The sequence below is a fragment of the Lipotes vexillifer genome, unplaced genomic scaffold, assembly GCF_000442215.2.
Source record: "Lipotes vexillifer unplaced genomic scaffold, Lipotes_vexillifer_v1.1 scaffold2225, whole genome shotgun sequence".
Classification (NCBI taxonomy): Eukaryota; Metazoa; Chordata; class Mammalia; order Artiodactyla; family Lipotidae; genus Lipotes; species Lipotes vexillifer.
The window spans coordinates 172,314-197,312 of NW_006798684.1; the positions used below are offsets into that span (position 1 = coordinate 172,314).

A 24,999-nucleotide genomic window follows, 5' to 3' on the forward strand; every position below is an offset into this window, starting at 1 on the left:
TCAACGGCGGTCTGACTGTGTCTTCACATGGCCTTATCTCTGTATCACTCAGAACATCAGCTCCCAAACTTGAGTCAAGGACACCACCAGCCTCACTGACTCACTCCTTTATCCCTTAGCAGAACAGCTGCCCAGTCTTACCAGGTTTTCTTTTGAAATGACTCTGAAATATTTGTCTTTTACAAATGTTAATAATAACAAGTATGAGGATTCTCACATATAAATATAATATATATGAAATAATTTTTAACTGACTATAAAACAATAGGTATATGTACTTTTATGATCATAAAGTCTGAAGTATGTCTTATAGGGATTGGTGGAACATATTATTAAGTAATTAGTTTGCTACCTAACTTTTTTTCTGTAAATCTATTTAACTATGAAAGAAAAAAAAACCAGCAGTGACAAAAAAAATCCAAAAAAATGCATGTCCACTGCCCTCACTGGCCTCCACCTTCTAATATTAAATCGTCACATTGTACACCTTGAAAAATCACGCTGTACAACCTAAACATGTACAATTTTTATTTGTCAGTCATATCTCAATAAAGCTGGGGGAAAAAATGAAGTTGCTGTTCCACTGTTAAAAATATAATAATATGAAGAATAGTGCAGTAGCATCTCCGACTGCTGTCTTCCCTCCATTCTGGTCATTCTTTTGTTACATTTTTCTTCATTGGTTCTTATGTGTCTCTTTCCTAAAAAATATTCTGAAATTTTGACTTTTTTTACTCGGTTTTATTTAATTTTTAATCTAATTTTTTTGGCAGAAAAGAGCAAGTTAGTACCTTGTATCAAAACATCAACCTCGTGGAGCCAAGACTAATTCAGCCGTATGAACGTGTTATAAAGAATTTTATCCGTGAGATCAAACTTCAAAGCACAGAAATGGAAAACCTGGCCATTGCAGTGAAGAGGTATTGTAGTCTTTCCTGTCTAAGTGGCAGAAGGGGTCCTTTAACTGGCTCTCTGACCAAGTGGCACAAAGACGGAACTGCATTATCATATGGTATGGGGGGACAACCCGAACCTGAGGAATCTGGAGCTTTCTAAACTAAGGCAGCATGAGGGAAGCTGAGTCAGACAGTACTTTGTAGGGTCAGCCAGCAATCCATCAGCAGGTCCCCATGATCCTATCATATAAACCCTTCAAGGCCTGTGATGCCATATAGAACAGTTCAAAGAGATTCGTTATCTTATATCCAGCCACTTGAAACATACAGGATACTTTTCATCCAGAGAGGCAGGCAGACTCCATTTGAAGCCTGGCCTTGTCACCGACAGAAGAGTGACTTTGGGCAGGTTACTTAATCTCCCTGAGTCTCAGCTTCTGCCTCTCTGGATGAAAAGTATTTACAAACAAGGCTGTAAATATTCACATCCTCGGGGTGTGGAGACCTCATAGTGAGGCTTGGGTGAAGCACTTGGCACTGGGCCTACCACATGTTGGGTACTCAGCAGTGTTTCTTTCCCTCTCTCTAACCCTCCTCACCAGCTTGACCTGAAAGCCTAAAAACTGTTGAACCCTTACTCTCATACAGTTTATATAAGGCACAGCTGGCTTACATAGGATATCTTATTGGTTTCAACAGCAACCCAGTGCCAAAAAAGTATTTATATGTGTTGCAATCCAAACATCAGCCTCTTTGTTCCCTGGAAGGCCACACGCCTTTGGCATATATTGGGAGAGAGGGCATTTTGTTTGTCACAAGTCCTGGGTGTTCTGCCCCACAGATGCTTCTCACCTCCATGTGCTCTGCCGCCAGCAGCTACCAGTGTGCTGTGCACTGCCCTGGTCTCTGCCCAGAACTTGTATACGGCCCCTTTCATAGGATGCCCCCCATTTGCATGGGGGCAGGTGAAGGCCATTCCTCTCTCTCTATTCTTTCCCTCCACATGATGATAAAACTATCTAGCTGACCCTGTGAAGTAATTAAAATACAGAAGAGAAAATGTTTTAGAACACTGATGCTAAATAGGACTGTCCAGACGCGCAGGCTCAGTGGCCATGGCTCATGGGCCCACCGCTCCGCGGCATGTGGGATCTTCCCGGACCAAGGCACGAACCCGTATCCCCTACATCGGCAGGCAGACTCTCAACCACTGTGCCACCAGGGAAGCCCACACAGGCAGTTTTTAAGTGAACATTTTCAGTTCCTGACTCCAATCTTTTCCCTCAAGTTTGCCTGCTAGAGGCTTTCAGTGGGATCATAGGGCGGTCGTCAGATCATCAGTTTCTGTAGAGCATTCTAGGGTGTGGATCAGAGCCCCAGATTTGGCCTCCTTTGAGGGGTGACTAGCAGACACACATACTGAGTTTTTAAAGAGTCCAGTGAATATCTGTGAAAACACACTAACTCCCCTGTACACACACAGGTGCATATACACAGACCCACACAAAGATACATGGGACACACACACACACACACACACACTCTCCCTCTCTCCCTCTCTCTCTCTCTCACTCTCTCTCACACACACACACACACACACACACACACACACACACACACACAAAACCCCTAAGTATAGTCCTGTGTAAACCCATAAGGGAAAGAAGAATGGCATTCTCTTCCCTCTGCTCTCATTCCCAGCCGGGCCGCTCTCTGCTGTGGACGGAGTGCGTCACGTGATGTGGAGCTGATGGTGCTTCTCTCCTCCCAGCTTCTGTGCTCTGTGGGTGGGATCCGAAGTCGGGCTCTGTCCTAAGCCCAAGGCCTCCTAAAGGCCGCTCTCTGAGCTGGCAGAGACCTTGCCGAGGTGTTTAAGTGACTACTGTAAATATTCCCTTACATCCTTAACTAAGGACCATGCGTCCCCACCTCTGTTTTTGGTTAGGGGAGGGCCTCAGTCTTTTCGCTCAACACTTGCACCTGAAGAAGGGGTTCCCAGTGTCCTGGTAGGAGCCCTGGACTAAGGTTAAAGTGGACATTGCCAACATGGTAGATGCTTTACTGGGAATTGGGAATTGCTGGGGCAAACAGTGTCATTATAGACTACCCTGATTTACTCCCCCTCCCCAAAAAAATAAGAAAGAAAGAAAAAAGAGTTGTTCAGAAGTGAAAAAGGCAGAAGGAACACATTGGGGAGGCGTCCCAGATGCCCAGATGTCTGGGACTGGATGTCTAGAAGGAATGGCTGGAAAAAAATGGTCATAACAAAGGGAGAAATGGATGTGTGGCTTAGCTATTCCCAGTCCCAGAGTTGACCAAAAAACCCCGAAAGTTGCTGTGGAGATACATAATGCCTAGATTTCAAACATCAAGTGTTTGTAAACAAACCAGAACTAGCTGACTGTCCAAACTTGGTTAACGTAACCTCGGGCAGGCTGTAAGGTGAAGAGGAAGTTAACAGGAGCAGAAAATAGTGATAAGTCACTCAGAATTTTACTTCCAGGTCTTCCCTCCACCCATCAATGCTTGTTTGGAAGCTCATGTAGAAATTAAATTAATGCATGAACAAATTGTGTTGGGAGGGAGTAAATAAGTTGAAAGCAGGTAGGATGGTATAGCAGAAGCTATCAGACTGGAAGACAGAGGCCTTCTACTGAGGTCCTGTTTCTACTTTTATTAACACCATGTCATTGGGCCAAGTACATTGACTCTAAGTCTCATGGTGGCTGCTTTCAAGTCACTTCCAATCTAGTTGAGTAGGCAAGACATACGCATGTGAAAATTTAGATAATTGGACACAGAGCTGAGAGAGAACAAAAAATAAATTTTTTAGGGCTTAATCTGAAGCTTCAGTCATTGTAAAGTGACAGGTGTCTCCATACTAGACAACTGCTAAATAAAACTATCTGGGTATCTTCTCAACGAAATTTTCTCATTTCTAACTTTTTGGCAGATCAGTAGTCTCTGCCTCCAGAGAAATATGATTTATTGATTGTATTAATAAAAGAAACAGGAATTTTCTAAAGGGCAACTATATCTACATTCTAGAACTTCAGGGAACCAATCAGAAATAATTTTTGAGATCTCTTCTTTTTTTCCCTTCTAACTATAGCATTTAACATTGTGTTTTTCATATGATAAAATTTCAAAATTTTATCTAACCAGCTCTTTGCCATGGAGTTCTTTTCTTGTCTGGGATTGTAGCTCAGTCATCACAGCAAAAAAGGTTTTCAGAATTTATTGAGAGCCTCCCAGCAATTTGGTATCTTTATCTGTTCTTTGCTACAATCTAGTTTAATACCATTTAATCTATTCCATTTATTTAATATCTAGTTTTAATGTCCCTTTACACCCAACTGATCGAATTGCCAACATCATTTTATTATGTGGAAGGAACAGGGAATATTATTTTAAATGGTATGTTTCTCCTCATCTGTAAAATAGAGAGCTTGAAATAGATGAGGTCAGAGTTTTCTCTTCATGTTACAAGGCCAAGAGTATAATGAAAAGGTGTGCATCCTCTTAAATTTCAGAGCCCAGGACAAGGCAGCCATGCAGTTGAGTGAATTGGAAGAGGAAATGGATCAGAGGATTCAGGCTGCAGAACACAAGACACGGAAAGACGTGAGTTTCTGGGATGGCCCCTTCATGCGACGAATCCTCAGAGCACCTTTTATGGACAGGGCACCGGGCATCCTCTGGGTGCAGCAAGTCCAGACTGCCACAGGCGCTCTCAACAAGGGCATTGTTAGTGTTGGTGGTTTTATCGGGGCTGGGGTGGGGGGTAGAGAGAGGGAGAGTGAGAGAGAGAGAGAGAGAGAAAGTAATCAAATAAAGTGGCTAATTTCAGATGGCAACAAGCACAGTAAAGAAATGGCATGTGTGATAGGCTGCTTCGCGTTGGGAGGTCAGGGGCCTCTGTGAAGAGGGGACAGGAGAGCTGAGGCCTGAAGAAGGCAGAGCCCGCCTTCGTAAAGGATGGTGGCTCCACCCTTAATACCACTGTCTTGCTGCCCACGTCCACCGCTACTTTAAATCTAGATTACAATGAAGTTAAAATGCTCTCTGCTAATTTTGGTGTTGTTTTACAATGGGATATACTTTTACTCATCAATATAGGAACTCTCATAGTTGAAAGTTGGGTGCTACCTTCAGTGATTTCCATAGGAGAAATAATTATCTTTTTCCTTTATGAAATATATTTGGGTGATTGATGTTTACTGAAAACAGAAAATAGACATATTTCTTTGAGTAGCTAACATCAGGTTGAACATTCCCTTTTTTTCTATTCATTTTCCCCATTAACTCTGAGAGGCAGAAAATTGAGTGAGAAGGGCCTGGGTGTTGGCATCCAATAGACCTTAGTTTGCCTCCTGGCTCTGCCCTGTCTCACTTAAGTGGCACTGGAAAAATAACATAACCTCTGAGCCTTTGTTGTTCCAACTTTAGACGGGATAATGCCACCTACCTGCTTTAAGGAGGGTCGAGCCTGGCGATCTGTATGCGCGCTTAGCGCAGTGCCTGAGGCATGGTAGGGGCACCGTGGCCACTGCTGTTCTGCTCTTTTCCGGTGCTCTGCGTACCTTGTGTCCTTTCAGATTCTTCCACCTTAAATTGCTTTACCACATGTATGCCTTCGGGTCTCTCGGTTGTCTTATCTCTTAATAACACATTTAATAACTGTTTGGAAGTCATGTTCACAGAGTGAATAGCTCAGAGTCCATAGTCCAGCTTTATTACAATGATTATCCCATTCTTTTGTTAGCGCTTTATTTCTTCTAGTCTAGAAACAGTAACATCCTATTTTCTTCTGCCTTTTTCCCTCTCCATCCATTTAATCTGTGCATTCATTCATTCATCACACACTTATCAAGCATATGCGTTATTCTGTCATCAAATCTCCGCCTCTTCCAGCTAAGCACTTCCCAAACTGGTTGTTGGTGATGGATACCTGACCATGGCCCTACCCCTTATCACTTCATGTTTTGTTAATTATACCATCTTCCTCATTTTCCTTGGCTCTGGTACAGGGGTGGTGAATACATGGCATCTTTCTCTGTTCCACAGCAATGGCATAAGTGGCTGGTGAGTCACTGCACAGATGTGGTCTCTGAAACCTCAGCACACTGCTGCCAATGGAGCAGCTTTGGCCCTGGGATGACACCTATTTGCCAGTCTGCCCCAGTCTCCTAGTCTCTCTGGAATAACACATCCATGCTGACTGAAGGTTTTCCCTAACTCACCTCCACTAAGCGTGGCTTACCTTGGCTCCCCACACACAGCTCTTCACCCCGCAGCTCTGGCCTGGCTCATTGCTCTGCTTTCACTCCAGCTGGGTATTTTTGCCTTGATAACTCCTCTCCACTTTCCTAAATTTTGCAAAGATCAAAGAAAGTCTCCCCTTCTCCCCAGTGCCTTTCCCTAGTCCTCTAGCCACGTTCACCTCTTCCTGACCTTGACTCCTCTTGCACATAGAGTGTTTATCCCATTGTTTCAGTTAGGGTTTTAAAAATATATTGTAACAGCTTTATTGAGGTATAATGGGCATGCAATAAACTGTACCTACTCAAAGTGTAGAATATGATAAGATTGGATATGTGTATATACCGAGAAACCATCACCACAATCAAGATAAAGGTACATTCACATACTGTTGGTTTCCATGCCCCTGTGTCATGCCATCCTTCTTTGCCCCTCCCCGTCAGGCAACCATTTTACGTCTTCTTTGGTGAAGCATCTATTAAAATCTTTTGCTCACTTTTAAAACTAGGTTGTTTGTTTTCTTATTATTGAGTTTGGGGAGTCCTTTATATATTCTGATCTATAAATATTTCCTGACTTATCTTTTCATTCTCCTAACTGTGTTTTTTGAAGAGTAGAAATTTTTTATTTTTATGAAGTCCAATGCATCATAGATTTAAAGTAGTGGTGGACGTGGGCAGTATGGATATGTTTTTTCTTTCACGGATATGTTTGGGTTTTTTTTGTTTGTTTGTTTTTGCGGTACGCAGGCCTCTCACTGCTGTGGCCTCTCCTGTTGCGGAGCACAGGCTCCGGATGCGCAGGCTCAGCGGCCATGGCTCACGAGCCCAGCCGCTCACGCGGTATGTGGGATCTTCCCGCACCGGGGCACGAACCCGTGTCCCCTGCATCGGCAGGCGGACTCTCAACCACTGCGCCACCAGGGAAGCCCACGGATATGTTTTTGATATTTAAGAAATCTTCACGTAACCCAAGGTTGCAAAGATTTTCTCCTGTTTTTTCTATAAGTTTTATTGTTTTAGATTTCACATTTAGGATCTATTTTGTAAGGTATGGATCAAAGTTCATATTTTTTGCATATGCATATCTAATTGTTCCAGCCCATTTGTTGAAAATACTATCTGTTCTCTGCTGAATTGCCTTTGCACTTTGTCCAAAATCAGTTTTCTGTATTTGTGTTGGGTTTATTTCTGGGCTCTCCATTCTGTTCCATTGATTGATTTGTCTATCTTTATGCTGGTATTACATTGTCTTGATGATTATTGCTTTATAATGTCTTAAATTAGTTCCATAATGAGTCTAGTATTAGTTCTTCAGCTTTGTTCTTTATCAAAGTTGTATTGGCTATTTTAGGTCCTCAATTTCCTTGTCAGCTTGTCAATTTTGATAAACAACAACAACAAAAACCCAAAACCTGTTGGGGGTTTGACTGGACTTCATTGCATCTATAGATCAACTGGGGGAGATTTGGCATCTTGTTAATAATGAATAATCCACAAACCTGATATATTCTCCATTTATTTAGGTCTTATTACACTCAACTCCACTGGTTATAAACTTAAAACTTTATTTGAATACAGAACATAGGATATTAAATTCCATAATGTGTTAAGAGAAAAAGGAAACTGAAAGATATTTGGGCTCAAGGGAGCTGCAGCCCCTGACCTCCTGGAGTGCCCTTTTGCCATTCTCTGTACCAGGGGTGACACACATGAGAAGTACCAGCCTATGGGGCAGCACTTTGCATAGAAATTTACAGGTGATGTGGTTTGAATTTAGATAAGGTGTAAACTCTTGGAAAAACGGTAAACCCATCAGGCCTTCCTGAGTCCTGATGACATGATAGGATTCAGGCAAGCACTGGGGCCCTTGATTGTGCCATAGCTTTTAATTAAACACAGCAGTATTTAATTAGCCAGTTAACTGATGTGCTGCAGCCCTCTATCACAGTTGAGTAGTGGTCTTAGGGGTGTCACCCCTGGTTACGTGTGTATGTAGGTTGTGGGATTCCGCAGTTCTTCCAGTCTTGTACGTTTCCATTCCAGAAGTGCTGGGCATCTAAAGTTTGGTTACTTCTGTTTTACCTTCTCACTATCTCTGTGTAGGAGACTTGGGGTCAGCCTTAGTTTGACACAAAATGTTTCTCACCTACAGGATTTTGAGGAACCTATTTAAATCAACAAAATCATTTTTCTTTTCTTTCAGGAAAAACGCAAAGCTGAGGAAGCCCTCAGTGACCTCAGGCGTCAGTATGAGACGGAAGTGGGAGATCTACAGGTGACAATAAAGAAACTCAAAAAGGTAGGTTTGTGGCAGCTGGACTTTGAGGGATACTTTCAGTATCTCAATGTGTCTACATTTTTAGCAACTAAAAACATGCGGAATCATATTGAAGCAGTGGATAGATCAGATTTCAGAATCAAATTGGACTCCTTGGCAAGAATTTTTTTTAAAGACCTGTAATTTCTATTTCTAAGGGCAGCCTATCTTCTGCATAGATCTAATAAATATTTCTGGTCCCTTGAACAGTTGTCCATCAAACCTCAGTTTTCTTTCCTTGGTCTTTACCAAGTGCCCTCAAGTCCCACGTGTCCAGTGGACTGTCTGCTTATGACAGCAGGGACACTGTCTTTCCTGTTCATGTAGCCCTACACTCAGCTTACTGCAAGGTATATGTATTCAGTGAATATTTATTAAATGAAATGAATATTTCTCTTCCCTGTGGAAAGTTCCAGATCTAGAGGACCGCTGATCAGCAAGAAGTGGGAGAGAACCTGTTGACATGAAAGCAGAGGTGTGATTGGTTTTGACCTCTGCTCTGTTTGGTTTCTAATGATTAGGGTCCATTTCACTCAGTGGTATGCTGGTAGATGTTTAACAACAGGCTCTGGAGAGGGGAGGAAGGGAGGAGTCATTTGTAGCATTTGCCGATCTTCATGGTATAAATATTCCCACCATTACCGATTTCAGGCTACCAAGTTGACATCACTGAATGCAGAGTTTGAGAAGAAATGCTTAAAATAAATAGGCTCTCGCCTGCTGGTACACATTGGCTCCAGCATAATACTGGATTCACTTCCTGCATGTGGATGGTCTCCATAACTAATGGAAATACCTTAGCTAAAATGAAAATGGGTACTTAAAAAATAATCGTCCCCAAAAGTGGCATTGTGAATTTAGGCACATCACTTTGCTTCTCTGGTTGTTCATATGATAAACTTTAATGCTCCTTCCAGTGTTTATACTGAATGAGATTAAGTGACAATTAACTGCATTTGTGGGTTACTGCAATTTAAACCTCTGGAATTATTAAGAATTCTCCCCAGTATCCTTCTTGGAAAAGTATTATCAACATCAACCTTATATCTGATTTCCAAAGGTCATTAGACCATAATATTATTCTTGTATTACAGAATTTGAATGGACCAATCCTTTGCTTAATGCTAGAGTCACAGATTCTGCTAGTCACTGTCCTCAATTATTTCTGTGTCATCCAAATCTATAAACTAAGTGAATGTTTGCAAGAGGAGACACCGAGTTGTTTTTTCATATAGCATATGATGAAGACCAAATAGGCCCTGAACAGTAAGAGTCAGGAGTGACGAGACCCGAGTCCTTATCAAGACTGTGCCAATTTCGGACTCCCCTGGTGGTGCAGTGGTTAAGAATCCGCCTGACAATGCAGGGGACATGGGTTCGAGCCCTGGTCCGGGAAGATCCCACATGCCGCAGAGCTAACAACTAAACCCATGCGCCACAACTACTGAGCCTGCGCTCTAGAGCCAGCAAGCCGCAACTACTGAGCCTGCAGGCCACAACTACTGAAGCCCACGTACCTAGAGCCTGTGCTCTGCAACAAGAGAAGCCACTGCAATGAGAAGCCCGCGCACCACAACAATGAGTAGCCCCCACTCACCACAACTAGAGACAAAGCCCGTGTGTAGCAAAAAAAAAACCCAAGGCAGCCAAAAATTAAAAAATTTTTTTAATTTAAAAAAGACTGTGCCAGGGCCTCCCTGGTGGCGCAGTGATTTGAGAGTCCGCCTGCCGATGCAGGGGTCACGGGTTTGTGCCCCAGTCCGGGAGGATCCCACATGCCGCGGAGCGGCTGGGCCCATGAGCCATGGCCGCTGAGCCTGTGCGTCCGGAGCCTGTGCTCCGTAACAGGAGAGGCCACAACAGTGAGAGGCCTGCGTACTGCAAAAAAAAAAAAAAAAAAAAAAAAAAAAACTGTGCCAATTTCTTCTGTAACACCCAGGACAATTGGCTTCATCGTTCTTTTTTTTTAAATAAATTTATTTATTTATTCATTTATTTATTTTTGGCTGCATTGGGTCTTCGTTTCTGCACACGGGGGGCTTTCTCTAGTTGTGGCGAGCAGGGGCTCGTCATTGCAGTGCACAGGCTTCTCACTGCGGTGGCTTCTCTTGTTGCAGAACATGGGCTCTAGGTGCACAGGCTTCAGTAGTTGTGGCACGCAGTCTCAGTAGTTGTGGCACGCAGGCTCAGTAGTTGTGGCTCACGGGCTCTAGAGCGCAGGCTGGGTAGTTGTGGCTCACGGGCTTGGTTGCTCCACGACATGTGGGATCCTCCCAGAGCAGGGATCGAAGCTGTATCCCCTGCCTTGGCAGGCAGACTCTTAACCACTGCACCAACAGGGAAGTCTGGCTTCATCGTTCTGATCGTTAGCTTCTCATCTGTAAGATGGCATTAATAATAAACTGTCCTGTCTAACCACAGTGACTGACATTTTATTGACTTTGTAGCTTATTAAGCTCTTCTTCATAATTTAAAAAAATCAAATTCTTAAACTTTCTCTGAGGAAAGTGCAAACTTCCCACTTTTACAGATGAGAACACTGAGTTCCAGGTTAAATAACTTGCACAAAGTCACTCAGCTAATAAGCAATGGGTTGTCTTTCTGTCTTTACACAGTTGGTGCTTTCTCACTTATACCAGACTTCCTGCCTGCCTGATAGCGTTGTTCTGCGAGAGAGTAAGAGATAATTTATGGGAGAACATGTTAAAAGCTGTAAAGGAATATACAGAAGTTTACAGTTTAGTATAATCGCCAGACATTACCATATGCCAGTGGTTCTGAGAAACTCATTTTTTTCCCCACAATTTTTTTTCTCTGAAATTGGCATGATCTTAAAATCAGTGGCTCTTTCGGCTTCAGCCACTTGAAAACCTTCCACTGATGCCACTTGGCAAGATGAAGAAAGTCTATAATCAAAGTACTTAGATTTTGATGAAATATCGCATTCATTTTGATCAATGCATGCATATTCTATTAATGGACACCCACAAATCCCCACATTTCCCAAGGGATGTAAGCTATGTGTAAGAAAGACATTTTTGTTGTCCATGTTAGGGATGCTTCTGAGCCAATTTAGTCTGGTAATACTCAGTAATCAACCAGGAAGTAAAGCTCATTTGTGTATTTATATAATTTTGTGTGTGTGTCTCTAACTTCATACCATACTTAAATTTTATTGACTTAAATCATTAAATAAGCATTTTTTGACATCACCATGAAGAAAACATAGTTGATTTTTGACACCAATTCTGCTCTTAAAAATCTTGGACTCTAGTAAGAGAGTTAAAACACTCATAAGTAATTATGATATAGAATAGCAAGTGTTAAATGCAGATAAAGTTTAAGAGAATATAAAGGTCCAGACTCATACGCAACATAACCGAAAGAGGGAGGACTGAGTTGCTTGATAGTTGGTTTCCCCAAAACGGCTTTTCAATTGTTTCAAAGTAAAATATACACACTACTATATATAAAATAGATAACCAACACGGACCTACTGTATAGCACAGGAAACTATACTCAGTATCTTATAATAACCTATAATGGAAGAGAATGTAAAAAAAGAATATATATATATGTGTGTAATTGTACATAAGTACATATGTATAATATGTACTTTACACCTGAAACTAACACACTGTAAATCAACTATATTTCAATTTAAAAAAAAAGAAAAAAAATGTACCTTGGCAAAAAAAAGAAAATTCATGAAATAAGAAAACCCCTTTTTTAAATGTTTAAATTATTTAAAGCAAATTTTGAAATCATTCTGGATTATATGTAGTTTAATGATTTATAAAGTTGTATAATGTTGAAAATTGGAGACTTCTAGAATTCCCATATCTATATGCACATATATATGCACAGATATTCCCATATCTATATTCCTAAACTTAACCAAATCAATTCAAAGTGTGTTTGTAAACGCCCAACTTTTATTTGCTTTTTCAGCTAGAAGAACAATCAAAACACATAAGTCAAAAGGAAGATGTAGCTGCATTAAAAAAACAAATTTATGACTTATCAATGGTAAGAATTAACTTTTCACTTACAGTAATATATTTCCTGTTAGACTACTGTTTCCTAAATAAAATCATGCTATGATTTCAATGTTCCAGGAATAAAAGCTTAAAGAGAAATTAATACTACAGTTAGAGAAAGTCTTTGAAATACCTCTGACTAAAGGTATTATATTTATGCAGGCTTTTTCCCTCAATGATACCTATTGTAAATGCTTTTTTTTTTTATTCAAAGCAATAATGGCATGGCCTTTAAATTTTAAATAGTTAACCCCTGCATTCTTATAACATCAACTTTTATCTGTTTCCCTGACTTTGTAAGGGGAGGTATTATCGCCCTGCCCTTCCTCCAAGTTTTCTGTCTGTCCCTTTTCCATCTTCTGCTGACCATATCTTTAGTATTTCCGTTGCCATAAATGATAACATCTACATCGTTATATTATCGTCATTTTCTTTATTTTGTTTTCAGCTTGACTCTAAAAGTTGAAAACCAATAATGAACATTTCCTTTATCGTGACTCTAAATATTCTCCCTGCAGAGCCAAGAAGTGAGCTAAAATTGCAGTTCTTTCTCTCCAGTCATTATCCCTGTGCCACTCAAAAGAGAAGGTCCCTCAGCTCTGTGGTCAGATAAATCCCCTTTATGCATTACCAGTTTCAGATTTTGCTACCTCTTAGTTGGTTTTGTGCTTGGATCACAATGTTCTCGTAGAGTTGCTTACATCTCTTGGATTCTCTGGTGGAGTTTTTGGTTTCTTGTAAAAAGAACCTGCCATCTTCATGATATTACCTATACCTTGCAACTTCTTATTTATTCTTTCCAGTACATGGAATTTGTTTTTTTCTCCTTGAAAATATTAATTTTGGAGTCCAGGAAATTTCAATTCTTATTGGACTGGCTGCTTTTTAAACTTGCTACCCAGATGTCATCTTGGAATTTCTGATCATTTTAGGTAGCTGTGGTAGGATTCCTGTACAGCTAGGCAAACATCTGTTTAGTTCAAGGCCACTCCCCTGAAAGATGGCCTTCCTCAGAGCTCTGTATGTGAAGCTGGCTGTCAGACATAGGACCCCAATTACCAGATTCATGGGGCCTGGATGTTCAGAGAGAAGCCTTAGCTTTGCTTTTGGGAATCACTCTGTTATTTTTAAAAAGACGAGCCCCGTCTTGTTGCCTTTGGAATCAACTCTGGCTTATCTGCTCTTCTTTCCTAGGGTAAGAGCAGGTAAAGGCTTGAGAGGCAGCATGTCTTAATGTACAGTTTTAATCTCTATTTCCAGACCCCCTTCTCACTGTCTGGGGTTCTGCCTGACCAGCTGTCTCTTCTTTGTTCTACAGCAGAACCTTCAACACACATCTTCTGGACCTCCTTTTCCCCTACTCTCTTCCCTTTGTCAGCACATTGCCATCCAGTTTCCTTTTTCCGGCAATATGTTTAAATCACTTGACTGCTGATGGGCCCCTCTTCCATTCTTTTCATTTTTATTGGTTTATTTCCTTTGGTATTTCATGTTAATGGGGTCTCAAAAGAGAAAGAAGACAAATTCATGTGCCCAGTCCACCATATTGAACTGGAAGCCTCCAATGATTTTTTTTCTTCTTTCTCTTTTTTTTTTGTTTTTGTGTTTGTTTTTTTGTTTTTAAGAAAAATATAGAAATCTCCTAACCACACTGGCTTATTTTCAAGTGCAAAATTAAAAATGTTAGGTGATAGGATTTATTGTGAAAAGTAGCCAGTCTACCTGGTAACAGGTATTGTTAATTCCACAGAATATCTATCAGTAGTTCCACAGCTCTCATTAAGTAAAACAGATGTTTAAATGTTTGGTCTCCGTTAATTTGCCAATAACATGTTAAAGTACGTCATGATAAACTCTTGACTGTTGTAGTTTCACACCAAATGTCAAGTATTTTTTAAAAAAGAGCTTTAAGGATTTAATTTTTGACACTTTCTTTAATACTTTATGAAAATATCAAATTACCTTGAATTGGTAATTAGTTCTTTGAACACCAAGATTTGAAGACTTGTGGAGGGGTGAGAGTGATGTGTGGGAAGGTTACACTACACTTGACTTCACTTCTCCCAGGTAGAAACTCTGAGTCTAATGACCTGCACTGTGCCTTTCCTCTAGGAAAATCAGAAAGTTAAGAAAGATCTTTTAGAAGCACAGACAAACATAGCCTTTCTTCAGAGTGAATTAGATTCTTTGAAAAGTGATTATGCTGATCAGAGTCTGAATTCTGAAAGGTATGAAACTTCACATTTTACTTTTCAATTTGAGTGGAATGTTTATTTAGGTAACCATCCATGTGAATGAAGCTCAGCTATGTAGTAATAAAGGGTTATTAACTTTACTAATGTGTTCTTTGCTTTCTAAAGATTTTACTTTTAGTGTCAGATTTCCTAGTGATTTTTGTGTTTTCAGTTTTTTTAATTATTGGCTGCTCAGGAAAGTGCAGGGCTTAGTAATGTTTGAATTAACTGGCAGCAGCAGAATATACCTAAAGTGTCAACAGGCAGCGCTAACTGAAGTGCTTTGAAGGTAGGAATCCTGGCCCTACAACATAAAAAAATGGAAAATGAGACATCTTAGGCAAATCATTTTATTTTGCTGTGCTTTAGTTTTGCAATATGGTGTTAATAACATATGACCTAACACACATGTACCCACAGAGGCATGTAATTATATATAAGGAAGATACACATGTATATTTATATAGGGGTATTTAAATATAAAATGCATCTATGTGCATTAGTATATGTGTGTATCCCCTAGTACACGTATACTTGAGAAAAACACCTTGTGTTTTGTTTGTTGGTTTGCAGACTTTTATCAGAATTAAGGTCCTGTAATGGAAAGCAGTGAAACATTTATTAAGTACTTACTATATACAGGTCCCTGAGCTAGATAAGGAGTTATGAGTGTGGAATGTATAAAAAAAGAAAAGACATGGCCTCTGCTCTTTGAGAACTTCAAATTTAGTTGGGAAGTACTAAAAGTTAAAAGGGTTATGGAGTTAAACAGCATAAGAACTCAGCAATGTCAGAAACAATACCACTGCAGTGTCACAGGTTGGGTTCATTGCCATGAGATGGTAGACAGAGTGTTCCTTTAGTTCAGAAAGGTGGAGGCTTTTTTAAAGAAGAGATACTTGAGATGAGTTTGTCAGCAAGCAACACAGGTCACACTGACAATTGCCCGGCACTGTCTTTAGTACTTTACTAGCATTAACGCATTCATGGTTTCCTATGAGATAGGGACTTTCCTTATCCCCATTTCACAGATGGGAGAAGAGTCTCAGAGATGTTCCAGGTGAGGCAGAACCCAAAGCAGGGGCAAGGACATGGGGAAGGATAAGACTGGTTTGGGGAACAGTGGTCAGCCTGGTGGACAGAAAAAGATATTTGGAATGGAAAGGCAAACATTTAAAAAAGATTAAAAAGTTTAAAAGCTAGTTTAAGGCTATAATGTAAGGCCCCAGAATTTTTGGCTAAGGAACTTAAATTCCTACAGACAATTGGGAAACTTTTAGCCTTATCAAGAGAGCAAATGGACAGCTTATTACAGACAAAATTTGACAGCCTGAGGGTTTTTGGAAGCTAGTGATAGGGTTTTATCTGCTTAGAAATGGGGCAGGTGTGAGGTAGGGGCTGGAGGTAAGTGGCCGATGTTCTGAGTGGACATTTTAAGGAGGAGGCCAGGGCTTCTTCATAATAAAGCAACAGAGGAATCACTGAGCGTGAGTTGACAGTGAACAGAGAAAGCCTGGTCCTGTGGATTCCTCTGTGGCTTAGGGTAAGGCGGGGAGGACAGGCAGGGCTGGGAGCAGAGACGAGAAGGAATCACAAGAAGGGAGAGTACAGCTGGGGCTGAAGTTGCATATGGCTTGGAATGAGCAGAGAAGAGTCAGAGGTGAGAGAGTGGACTGGACGGAAGGGACTGGTAATGTGAGTAGCTGGGGAGAGGGGACTTAGCAGAACATCAGGGGGTTCAGTCCCAGTGAAGAACAGAGCCAGGTCAGTGGGCTGGGGTGGAGGAGCTGGTGGGTGCGGGGAGGGGAATGGGGGGAGCAGAGCCTTGCGAGAGGAAGCAGAGGTGTGGGTGTGCTTGTGGGTCACAGGAGGAGAGGAGGCTGCTGATGTCTCAGAGGAACCAGGCAGCAGCACAGAGAGATAGAAGACCACGGTCAAGGACACAGGCCTTCGGAAAAGGCGGAAAAAGGTCTGGGAGGGTAGGTGTCGGTAAGGCAGGACTGAACACCTAATCCGCATTCAAACATAAAATATAATTTTACAGGGATCTGGAAATAATCCGAGAATACACAGAAGATCGAAATAGTCTTGAGAGGCAAATTGAAATACTCCAGTAAGTTCTCATATAAAGTCCTCATCACATTTACATTTAACATGTTTTGTTAGTAAAACAGGTGCCACATGTAATATGAGTTGCCATACAGCAAAGGCTGGGTTCGTGGCTCCACGCGTGTCCCTTCTCGACACGGTGTGTTCAGCACGTCAGCTTGGCTTTTTGATGCTTCTAATCCTACATAAACTGTTCAAATCCAGGGACTAGAGTATAATTCTCTAAAAGTGCTCGCAAGTCAGGTGATATGTCTGGCACGTCTTTACGATACCTTTATTTTACTGTAAAGGACAATGGCCCTGACCTCATCACCTTTCTCTGCAGCTCAGCACACTGAGAGGTTTCAGGCATCTCACATAGTGCATGTCACATCACTAGGCATACACGATCATTCTTTGGCAATTTATTGTGTCTGGTTAGCAGTATATTTTTCTTTTCTTTTTTAACCTCTTGGAAATATTACAACTGCTCTGTCAAATTTGCAGCAAAGTTTTAGGAATTCCATCCTCTGAGACCTTACCCACAAAACCTCCCCCTTTCCCACTGCCCCTTTCTCTCTTTTTCACCCAGGCAGTATTTTCTTCTGGTTTCAGTTCCCCCAAATGATGTCAGGTCAGATTTGACAATTTTTTTTCATCATTATGAATGCTTATTACATCTCACCTGTGGCAATAATAGAGTTAATATATTACAAGAATCTTGTTAATTCATTTATTCATTCATTCAGCAGGTTTTCACTCAGCACCTTTTATGGTTCAGGTATGCCAGGAGCTGAGGATACAGTAGCAAGTAGGAGAAAAAGGCCTCTCTCCTTATGGGGCTAGTCCAGGGGAAGAGGATGGAACCTGATCAGTACTTACAGATGTTAGATGCCAAAGGAGAGGCAGGGGCCAAGGGGAGCCGAGTGTCTCGTAAGGGCATCCTCCTAACCAGGAAGGTCCAAGAAGCGTCTGACTGCTGAAGGATGAATAAGCCTAAAGCAGGAAGATAGTAGCCAGTCTCCACGGCAGAGACTTCATTTGATAGAAGAGGTTGCTCAGTCTCTGATAGCTTAAATGGCTGCTGTAAGGCATATAGAAAGTAAGTGCCTGAGTTGGGGTTTGAACCCTGAGTCAACATTGGAGCCTTTAACTGGTATAAAACAGTGCCTGGTGGTACAGCACCATGCCACAAGAAGGATGCAGGAGTAGCCAGGAGAAAGAAGTCTGACATAACACAGCACATCCGTGCAAGGGGGATAGAGAGTAGGTGGGGCCGGCTGGCTTCAGGCCTTTAGGGAACAGAGACCTGCACCAAATCTATCCAAACAGTGGAGCTACCTGAAGGAGCAGTGGGTTCCACAGCATAGCTGACTCACTCCTAAAATGCCTTGAGACCTCTAAAAAGAGGTGACACATTGTTAAGTTGCACTTCTAGTAATGAATTATGATCTCAGTTTATGAGGTTTGAAGGGAAGTGGTAGAAAGATACAAGCGGTGGTAATGCCACGTTCTGAATACCACAGCCTGAAAAGAAGTGGTGACTTTCACCCCCACTAATACTTTCCTTATCTATTTATTTACTTTGTAGAACAGCTAACAGGAAACTGCATGACAGTAACGATGGCCTAAGGAGTGCCCTTGAAAACAGTTACAGCAAGTTCAACAGATCCTTGGTATGTGATAGAATTTTATAATGCATTTCATTCTTTCTCGTGGTAGAGTATTTTGATAAAAATCAAGTATTTTCTTAGAAGAGAACTTAAAATAATGAGAAACTATGTCATATAATAAAAGGAGACATTTTCCCAACTTAAAAAATATGCCACTCCTCTGCATAAATAAATGTCTAGGTGTCAGCCAACTCTTTGTTCAATGTTCCAGAAAACCAGAGAAAGATGTATAAGGTGTGACCTGGGTCCTGGAAGAGTTTATAGTATAGTAGGGAGTTAAGATGTGCACAGATAGCAATAATAGAAGAAAAAGTGAGATGTCTCATGGAGGTTAAAATATATATTGCCCAGTTGAGAGGAGAGAGAGGGTGCTTCTGGCTGAGGAGTTTATTTAGACCCATTGGTTTGTTCTTTCTGGTAATGAGATCATCAGAGTGGAGGCCTTGGGCTTTAAACCCTCCTACAGAAACAAGCTAAGGCCTGTTTGGAATTTTGAGGACCTTTCCCTAGACTACGTGTGCCAGAAAGCCTCTTCCCCCACTTTTGGGGGTCAGCTTCAAGGTTGGGGTTCCAGTGCCACAGCTTTGGGTATGGATGAGTCAAGCTACTAAGCCAAATGATGGTTTGAGAAGAGATAAATCCTCAGTCGGTATTGCAGGGTCCTGGCAAATCTGGGGAACCAGGATTCCCCTTTATGGCGTATATGGTAGGGTTTGGACTTAAGACATGATGAGGAGAGAGTACTATGGGCAGTTGTTGCTGTTTTTCCCTCGATTTCTGTGCTCTCGTTTTCTCATGTAGGATACCAAACTTTTAATTACATTAGTAAACTAGTGTGCTACAGTTTTTAAAAATGTACATAAAATTTTTACATGGAATAACAAAATATTACGTATGTATTTTATGTATTACAGCGCATAAATAATATATCACCAGGGAATACAATTTCCAGAAGCAGTCCTAAATTTAATGCTCATTCTCCTCAACCTCTGGGCTATGACAGGTATGTTAACACCTACTTACTTTTTGTTTAAATTCTGGAACAGAGTTAAAAGGAAAGTACATTTCCTTACAGGTGAATTACAATAACAGAATATATTTGGGGCACTAATATCTGTTTTCTACTATCTTACTTTAAATTTCTGAAACATGAAACATGTAAAGATTAAAGTAAAAATGTTTTAGAGAGAGTAAAGTGCTTTCTTTAAGATGTTATCGTGACTTGGTTTTATGTATGCTTACCCTTACCTCATGCCTATTAAGTCTTGTTTCTTAGAAGTGCCCTCAGTAAGAGGTGTTTCAGGGAAGCCAGTGGAACTACCATATGTGATGTTGTGATATACGCAGTATATGATGTTGAGACTCTTGGCACAATCTGTAAATGTTTAATAGCTCAGTATAATATTATGCAAGCTATGTTCAAGGAAAAGCAAACTTTCAAAACAAACAGAAATGTGGCAAGTAGATGTTTATGTGCTAATGTATTAAAGGAGTCACAGAGGCTTCCCAGAAGTGAGGATTTAGCTCTATTTTTAATCAAATGAAGTGAAATATTAGCCCTGCTATAACTTGAGATCTAGCAATAAAAACTGAAAGATTACATTTGTGTACACGTGTATACATATACATGTCCAGTGTTGCTACTTAAAAGGCTAACTTGGAGTATGTCAAAGTTTGATGGTAGACGTGAGTGCATAAACTGCAGGTCTCTGGCTCTCCATTTCTGATGCCACTTTCATAATTTATGTTCCTTCCCTTTTCATTTGAGGACTTTTGGTCTAAAGAATAACGTACTTAGTATCTTGGCATTAGCAAAATGGCCATATCCCCTTTCAGGAAGGTCTGTTTCCAAGGCTTACTGGTAATCACTTTTAATAAAATTCTATCCAAGTATCAGATGTTTTTATTATTCACTGATTTGTTTAATAAAAAATTTGAATGGTTTATCTATTTGTAGGAAACTGGCTTCTCTGTTTTTGAGAAATAGATTTTTTTTTTGAGTTTAAAAAGGTATTATTCTTTATTTTAAAAAATAGTGATAAAATATACATAACATAAAACTTACCATCTTCACTATATTTAAGTGTACAGTTCAGTGGCATTGAGTACATTCACATTGTTTTGCAACCGTCACCACCACCCACCTCCAGAATGTTTTTCTTTTTTTTTTTTCCCACACACACACACTGTATTTTATTTTTACAAGAGATAAATAAACTGACACCAGGCATTGTAAATGGATGACCACAACAAAAGCAACAATGACTGCAATTATGAAACACACTCATACTATGTCATAATATTGACATTCAGTCCAGTAATCCTCCACTGTAACAGCTCCTTTACTTTGCAATGAAAATTGATTTGTATTTTTTTTTGCCTCTGAGTCCTTGTGGGATTTTTTTTTATTATTCAAACAGAAAGTCACAGAAATTATAATCATCCTCATCAGTTCACTCAGTCCCATGTAATTAATTTTTTTTTTCATCTTGATCTTTTGTTAGCACTTTTATGAATTCATCAGTTTTCCATTAGAGTTCTGAAAATGCTTCTTCATTCAGTTCAGCAGTACAGTCAGTTACCAGAAACCTGTACTTGCCAGAGTCTTTTCCATGAATTCCTTGAAGATGAAACCCTTTTATAGGAACATTTTTGCAAAACCATCAGAGTACACCCAGAACTGGCTATAAATGACCAAAGACTTAAAAATGACCATGGTTAAAGAGTTGATGAAAGTTCATAATAATGCAGTTGGCAAGGAAATTTAGTTATTTCTGAAATATACATTTTAAGGTAATAACTAGAATTATGACTTATAACATTATACCAGAACGTATAAGAGTTTTAGAAATTTCATGTAATGTCTGAAACATTTATATTAACATATTTCCATACAAATAACTCAGAGTTTAGTATTAGTTGTTTTTTTGTTTGTTTTTTTATACTGCAGGTTCTTATTAGTCATCAATTTTATACACATCAGTGTATACATGTCAATCCCAATTGCCCAATTCAGCACACCACCATCCCCACCCCACCGCGGTTTTCCCCCCATGGTGTCCATACGTTTGTTCTCTACATCTGTGTCTCAACTTCTGCCCTGCAAACCAGTTCATCTGTACCATTTTTCTAGGTTCCACATACATGCGTTAATAGACGATATTTTTCTCTTTCTGACTTACTTCACTCTGTATGACAGTCTTTAGATCCATCCACGTCTCAACAAATGACTCAATTTCGTTCCTTTTTATGGCTGAGTAATATTCCATTGTATATATGTACCACAACTTCTTTATCCATTCGTCTGTCAATGGGCATTTAAGTTGCCTCCATGACCTGGCTGTTGTAAATAGTGCTGCAATAAACATTGGGGTGCATGTGTCTTTTTGAATTATGGTTTTCTCTGGGTATATGCCCAGTAGTGGGATTGCTGGATCATATGGTAATTCTATTTTTAGTTTTTTAAGGAACCCCCATAGGTTCCTTAAAAAACCTATGTATCACTTATGAATATAGATGCAAAAATCCTCAACAAAATATTAGCAAACCAAATCCAACAATACATTAAAAGGATCGTACATCATGATCAAGTGGGATTTATCCTAGGGATGCAAGGATTTTTCAATATCAAAGTGATGCACCACATTAACAAACTGAAGAATAAAAAACCATATGATCATCTCAGTAGATGCACAAAAAGCTTTTGACAAAATTCAGCATCCACTTATGATTTAAAAAACTCTCCAGAAAGTGGGCATAGAGGGAACATACCTCAACATAATAAAGGCCATATATGACAAACGCACAGCTAACATCATTTACTCAAAGGTGAAAAACTGAAAGCATTTCCTCTAAGATCAGGAACAAGACAAGAATGCCCACTCTTGCCACTTTTATTCAGCATAGTTTTGGAAGTCCTAGCCACAGCAATCAAAGAGAAAGAAACAGAAAGAATCCAAATTGGAAAGGAAGAAGTGAAACTGTCACTATTTGCAGATGGCATGATACTATACACAGAAAATCCTAAAGATGCCACCAGAAGACTACTAGAGCTCATCAGTGAATCTGGTAAAGTTGCAGGATACAAGATTAATATACAGAAATCTGTTGCATTTTTATACACTAACAGTGAACTACCAGAAAGAGAAATTAAGGAAACAGTCCCATTTACCACCTCATCAAAAAGAATAAAATACCTAGGAATAAACCTACCTAAGGAGGTAAAAGACCTGTTCTTGGAAAACTATAAGACACTGAAGAAAGAAACTGAAGATGACACAAACATATGGAAAGATATACTGTGTTCTTGGATTGGAAGAATCAATATTGTTAAAATGACCATACTGCCCAAGGCAATCTACAGAGTCAATGCAATCCCTAACAATGTAATTGCTAACAAAATACCAAAGGCATTTTTCTAGAACAGATAATTTTAAAATCTGTATGGAAACACAAAGGACCCTGAATAGCCAAAATCATATCGAGAAAGAAGAACAGAGCTGGAGGAATCATGCTCCCTGACTTCAGACTATGTTACAAAGCTACAGTCATCAAAACAGTGTGGTGCTGACACAAAAACCGACACATAGATCATTGGAACAGGATAGAGAGTCCAGAAATAAACCCACACACTTATGGTCAAGAAATCTATTACAAGGAGGCAAGAATATACAATGGAGAAAAGACAGTCTCTTCAGTAGCCAGTCCTGGGAAAACTAGACAGCTACATGTAAAAGAATAAAATTAGAACATTCTCTAACACTGTATGCAAAAATAAACTCAAAATGGATTAAAAACCTAAGTGTAAGATCGGATACCATAAAACACGTAGAGGAAAATGTAGGCAGAACACTCTTTAATATAAATCATAGGAATATTTTTTGGATCCATCTCCTAAAACAAAGGAAATAAAAGCAAAAATTAACAAATGGGACCTAATTAAACTTATGAGCTTTTGCACAGCAAAGGAAATTATCAGCAGATCAAAAAGACAACCCACTGAATGGCAGAAAATATTTGGAAATGTATGACCAACAAGGGGTTAATATCCAACATATATAAACAGCTTATATAACCCAACATCAAAAAAACAAACAGCTGAATTAAAAAATGGGAAGAACTGAATAGACATTTCTCTAAAGAGGTTGCTGATGGCCAACAGGCACTTGAGAAGATGCTCAACATCGCTAATCATCAAAAAGATGATATCATCAAAAAGAACACAAATAACGAATGTTGGCGAGAATGTGGAAAAAAGGGAACCCTCATACACTGTTAGTGGGAATGTAAATTGGTGCAGCCACTGTGGAAAACAGTATGAAGTTTTCTCAAAAAACTAAAAATGGAATTACCATATGACCCAGCAATTCCACTTCTGGATATATATCTGAAAAAAACAAAAACACTAATTCTAAAAGATGCATGCAGCCCAGTGTTCATAGCAGCATTACAATAGCCAAGATATGGAAGCAACCTAAGTGTCCATCAACAGATGAATGGATAAAGAAGATGTAGTATATATATACAATGAAATACAACTCAGCCATAAAAAATAATGAAATTTTACCATTTGCAGCAACATGGATGGACTTGGAGGGCGTTATGCTAAATGAAATAAGTGAGACAGAGAAAGACAAATACTGTATGATATCTCTTATATGTGGACTCTAAAAAATACAACAAACTAGTGAATATAACAAAAAAGAAGCAGACTCACAGATACAGAGAACAAACTAGTAGTTACTAGTGGGGAGGGGAGGAAGGGGCAATTATAGGGGTAGGTCAGTAAGAGGTACAAACTATTAGGTATAAAATAAGCTACAAGGATATATTGTACAATGTGGGGAATATAACCAATATTTTTTAATAACTGTAAATGGAGTATAACCTTTAAAAATTGTGAATCACTATACTGTATACCTATAATTTATATAATAGTGTACATCAACTATACTTCAATTAAATTTTTAATTAGAAGCATCTTGTAAATTTAATTTTATTGCTTTTGTGGCCTTATTGGATTTTAAGTTGTATATTTGTTTTAGTTTTGAGTTTTTTCTAAGAACTCTTAACAAAAATATAACTTGTTTTGTATTTTTACATATTTAATTGTAATTAAAATATTCTTCAGGCAGATAAGAATAGTTTACTTTTAAAAGGGTATGTATATAAGTTGAGTTTGAGAAAGTCTGACCTATACCTATATTTTTTATTTAGATCTGTATTTTCATGGAGGTGATTTTTCAGTCAGGATTTTTTTCTCCTTCATTCCTTATCAAAAATATGAATAGGTTAGGGCTTCCTTGGTAGCGCAGTGGTTGAGAGTCCGCCTGCCGATGCAGGGGACACGGGTTCGTGCGCTGGTCCGGGAAGATCCCACATGCTGTGGAGCGGCTGGGCCCGTGAGCCATGGCCGCTGAGCCTGCGCGTCCGGAGCCTGTGCTCTGCAACGGGAGAGGCCACAACAATGAGAGGCCCATGTACCGCA

At 39.8% G+C, this 24,999-nt stretch overlaps 1 protein-coding gene across 1 annotated transcript in view; it reads left to right on the forward strand.

Moving 5' to 3' along the window:
* RASEF (RAS and EF-hand domain containing) overlaps positions 1-24,999 on the forward strand; it is a 71,306-nt gene that overhangs the window by 29,329 nt on the left and 16,978 nt on the right. The window contains exons 2-9 of the mRNA XM_007470746.1: positions 774-920; positions 4,430-4,520; positions 8,364-8,459; positions 12,429-12,506; positions 14,630-14,745; positions 16,796-16,864; positions 18,431-18,515; positions 19,427-19,515. Of these exons, the coding sequence (XP_007470808.1) occupies positions 774-920; positions 4,430-4,520; positions 8,364-8,459; positions 12,429-12,506; positions 14,630-14,745; positions 16,796-16,864; positions 18,431-18,515; positions 19,427-19,515 (771 nt within the window). The remainder of the gene's footprint in view (positions 1-773; positions 921-4,429; positions 4,521-8,363; positions 8,460-12,428; positions 12,507-14,629; positions 14,746-16,795; positions 16,865-18,430; positions 18,516-19,426; positions 19,516-24,999) is intronic.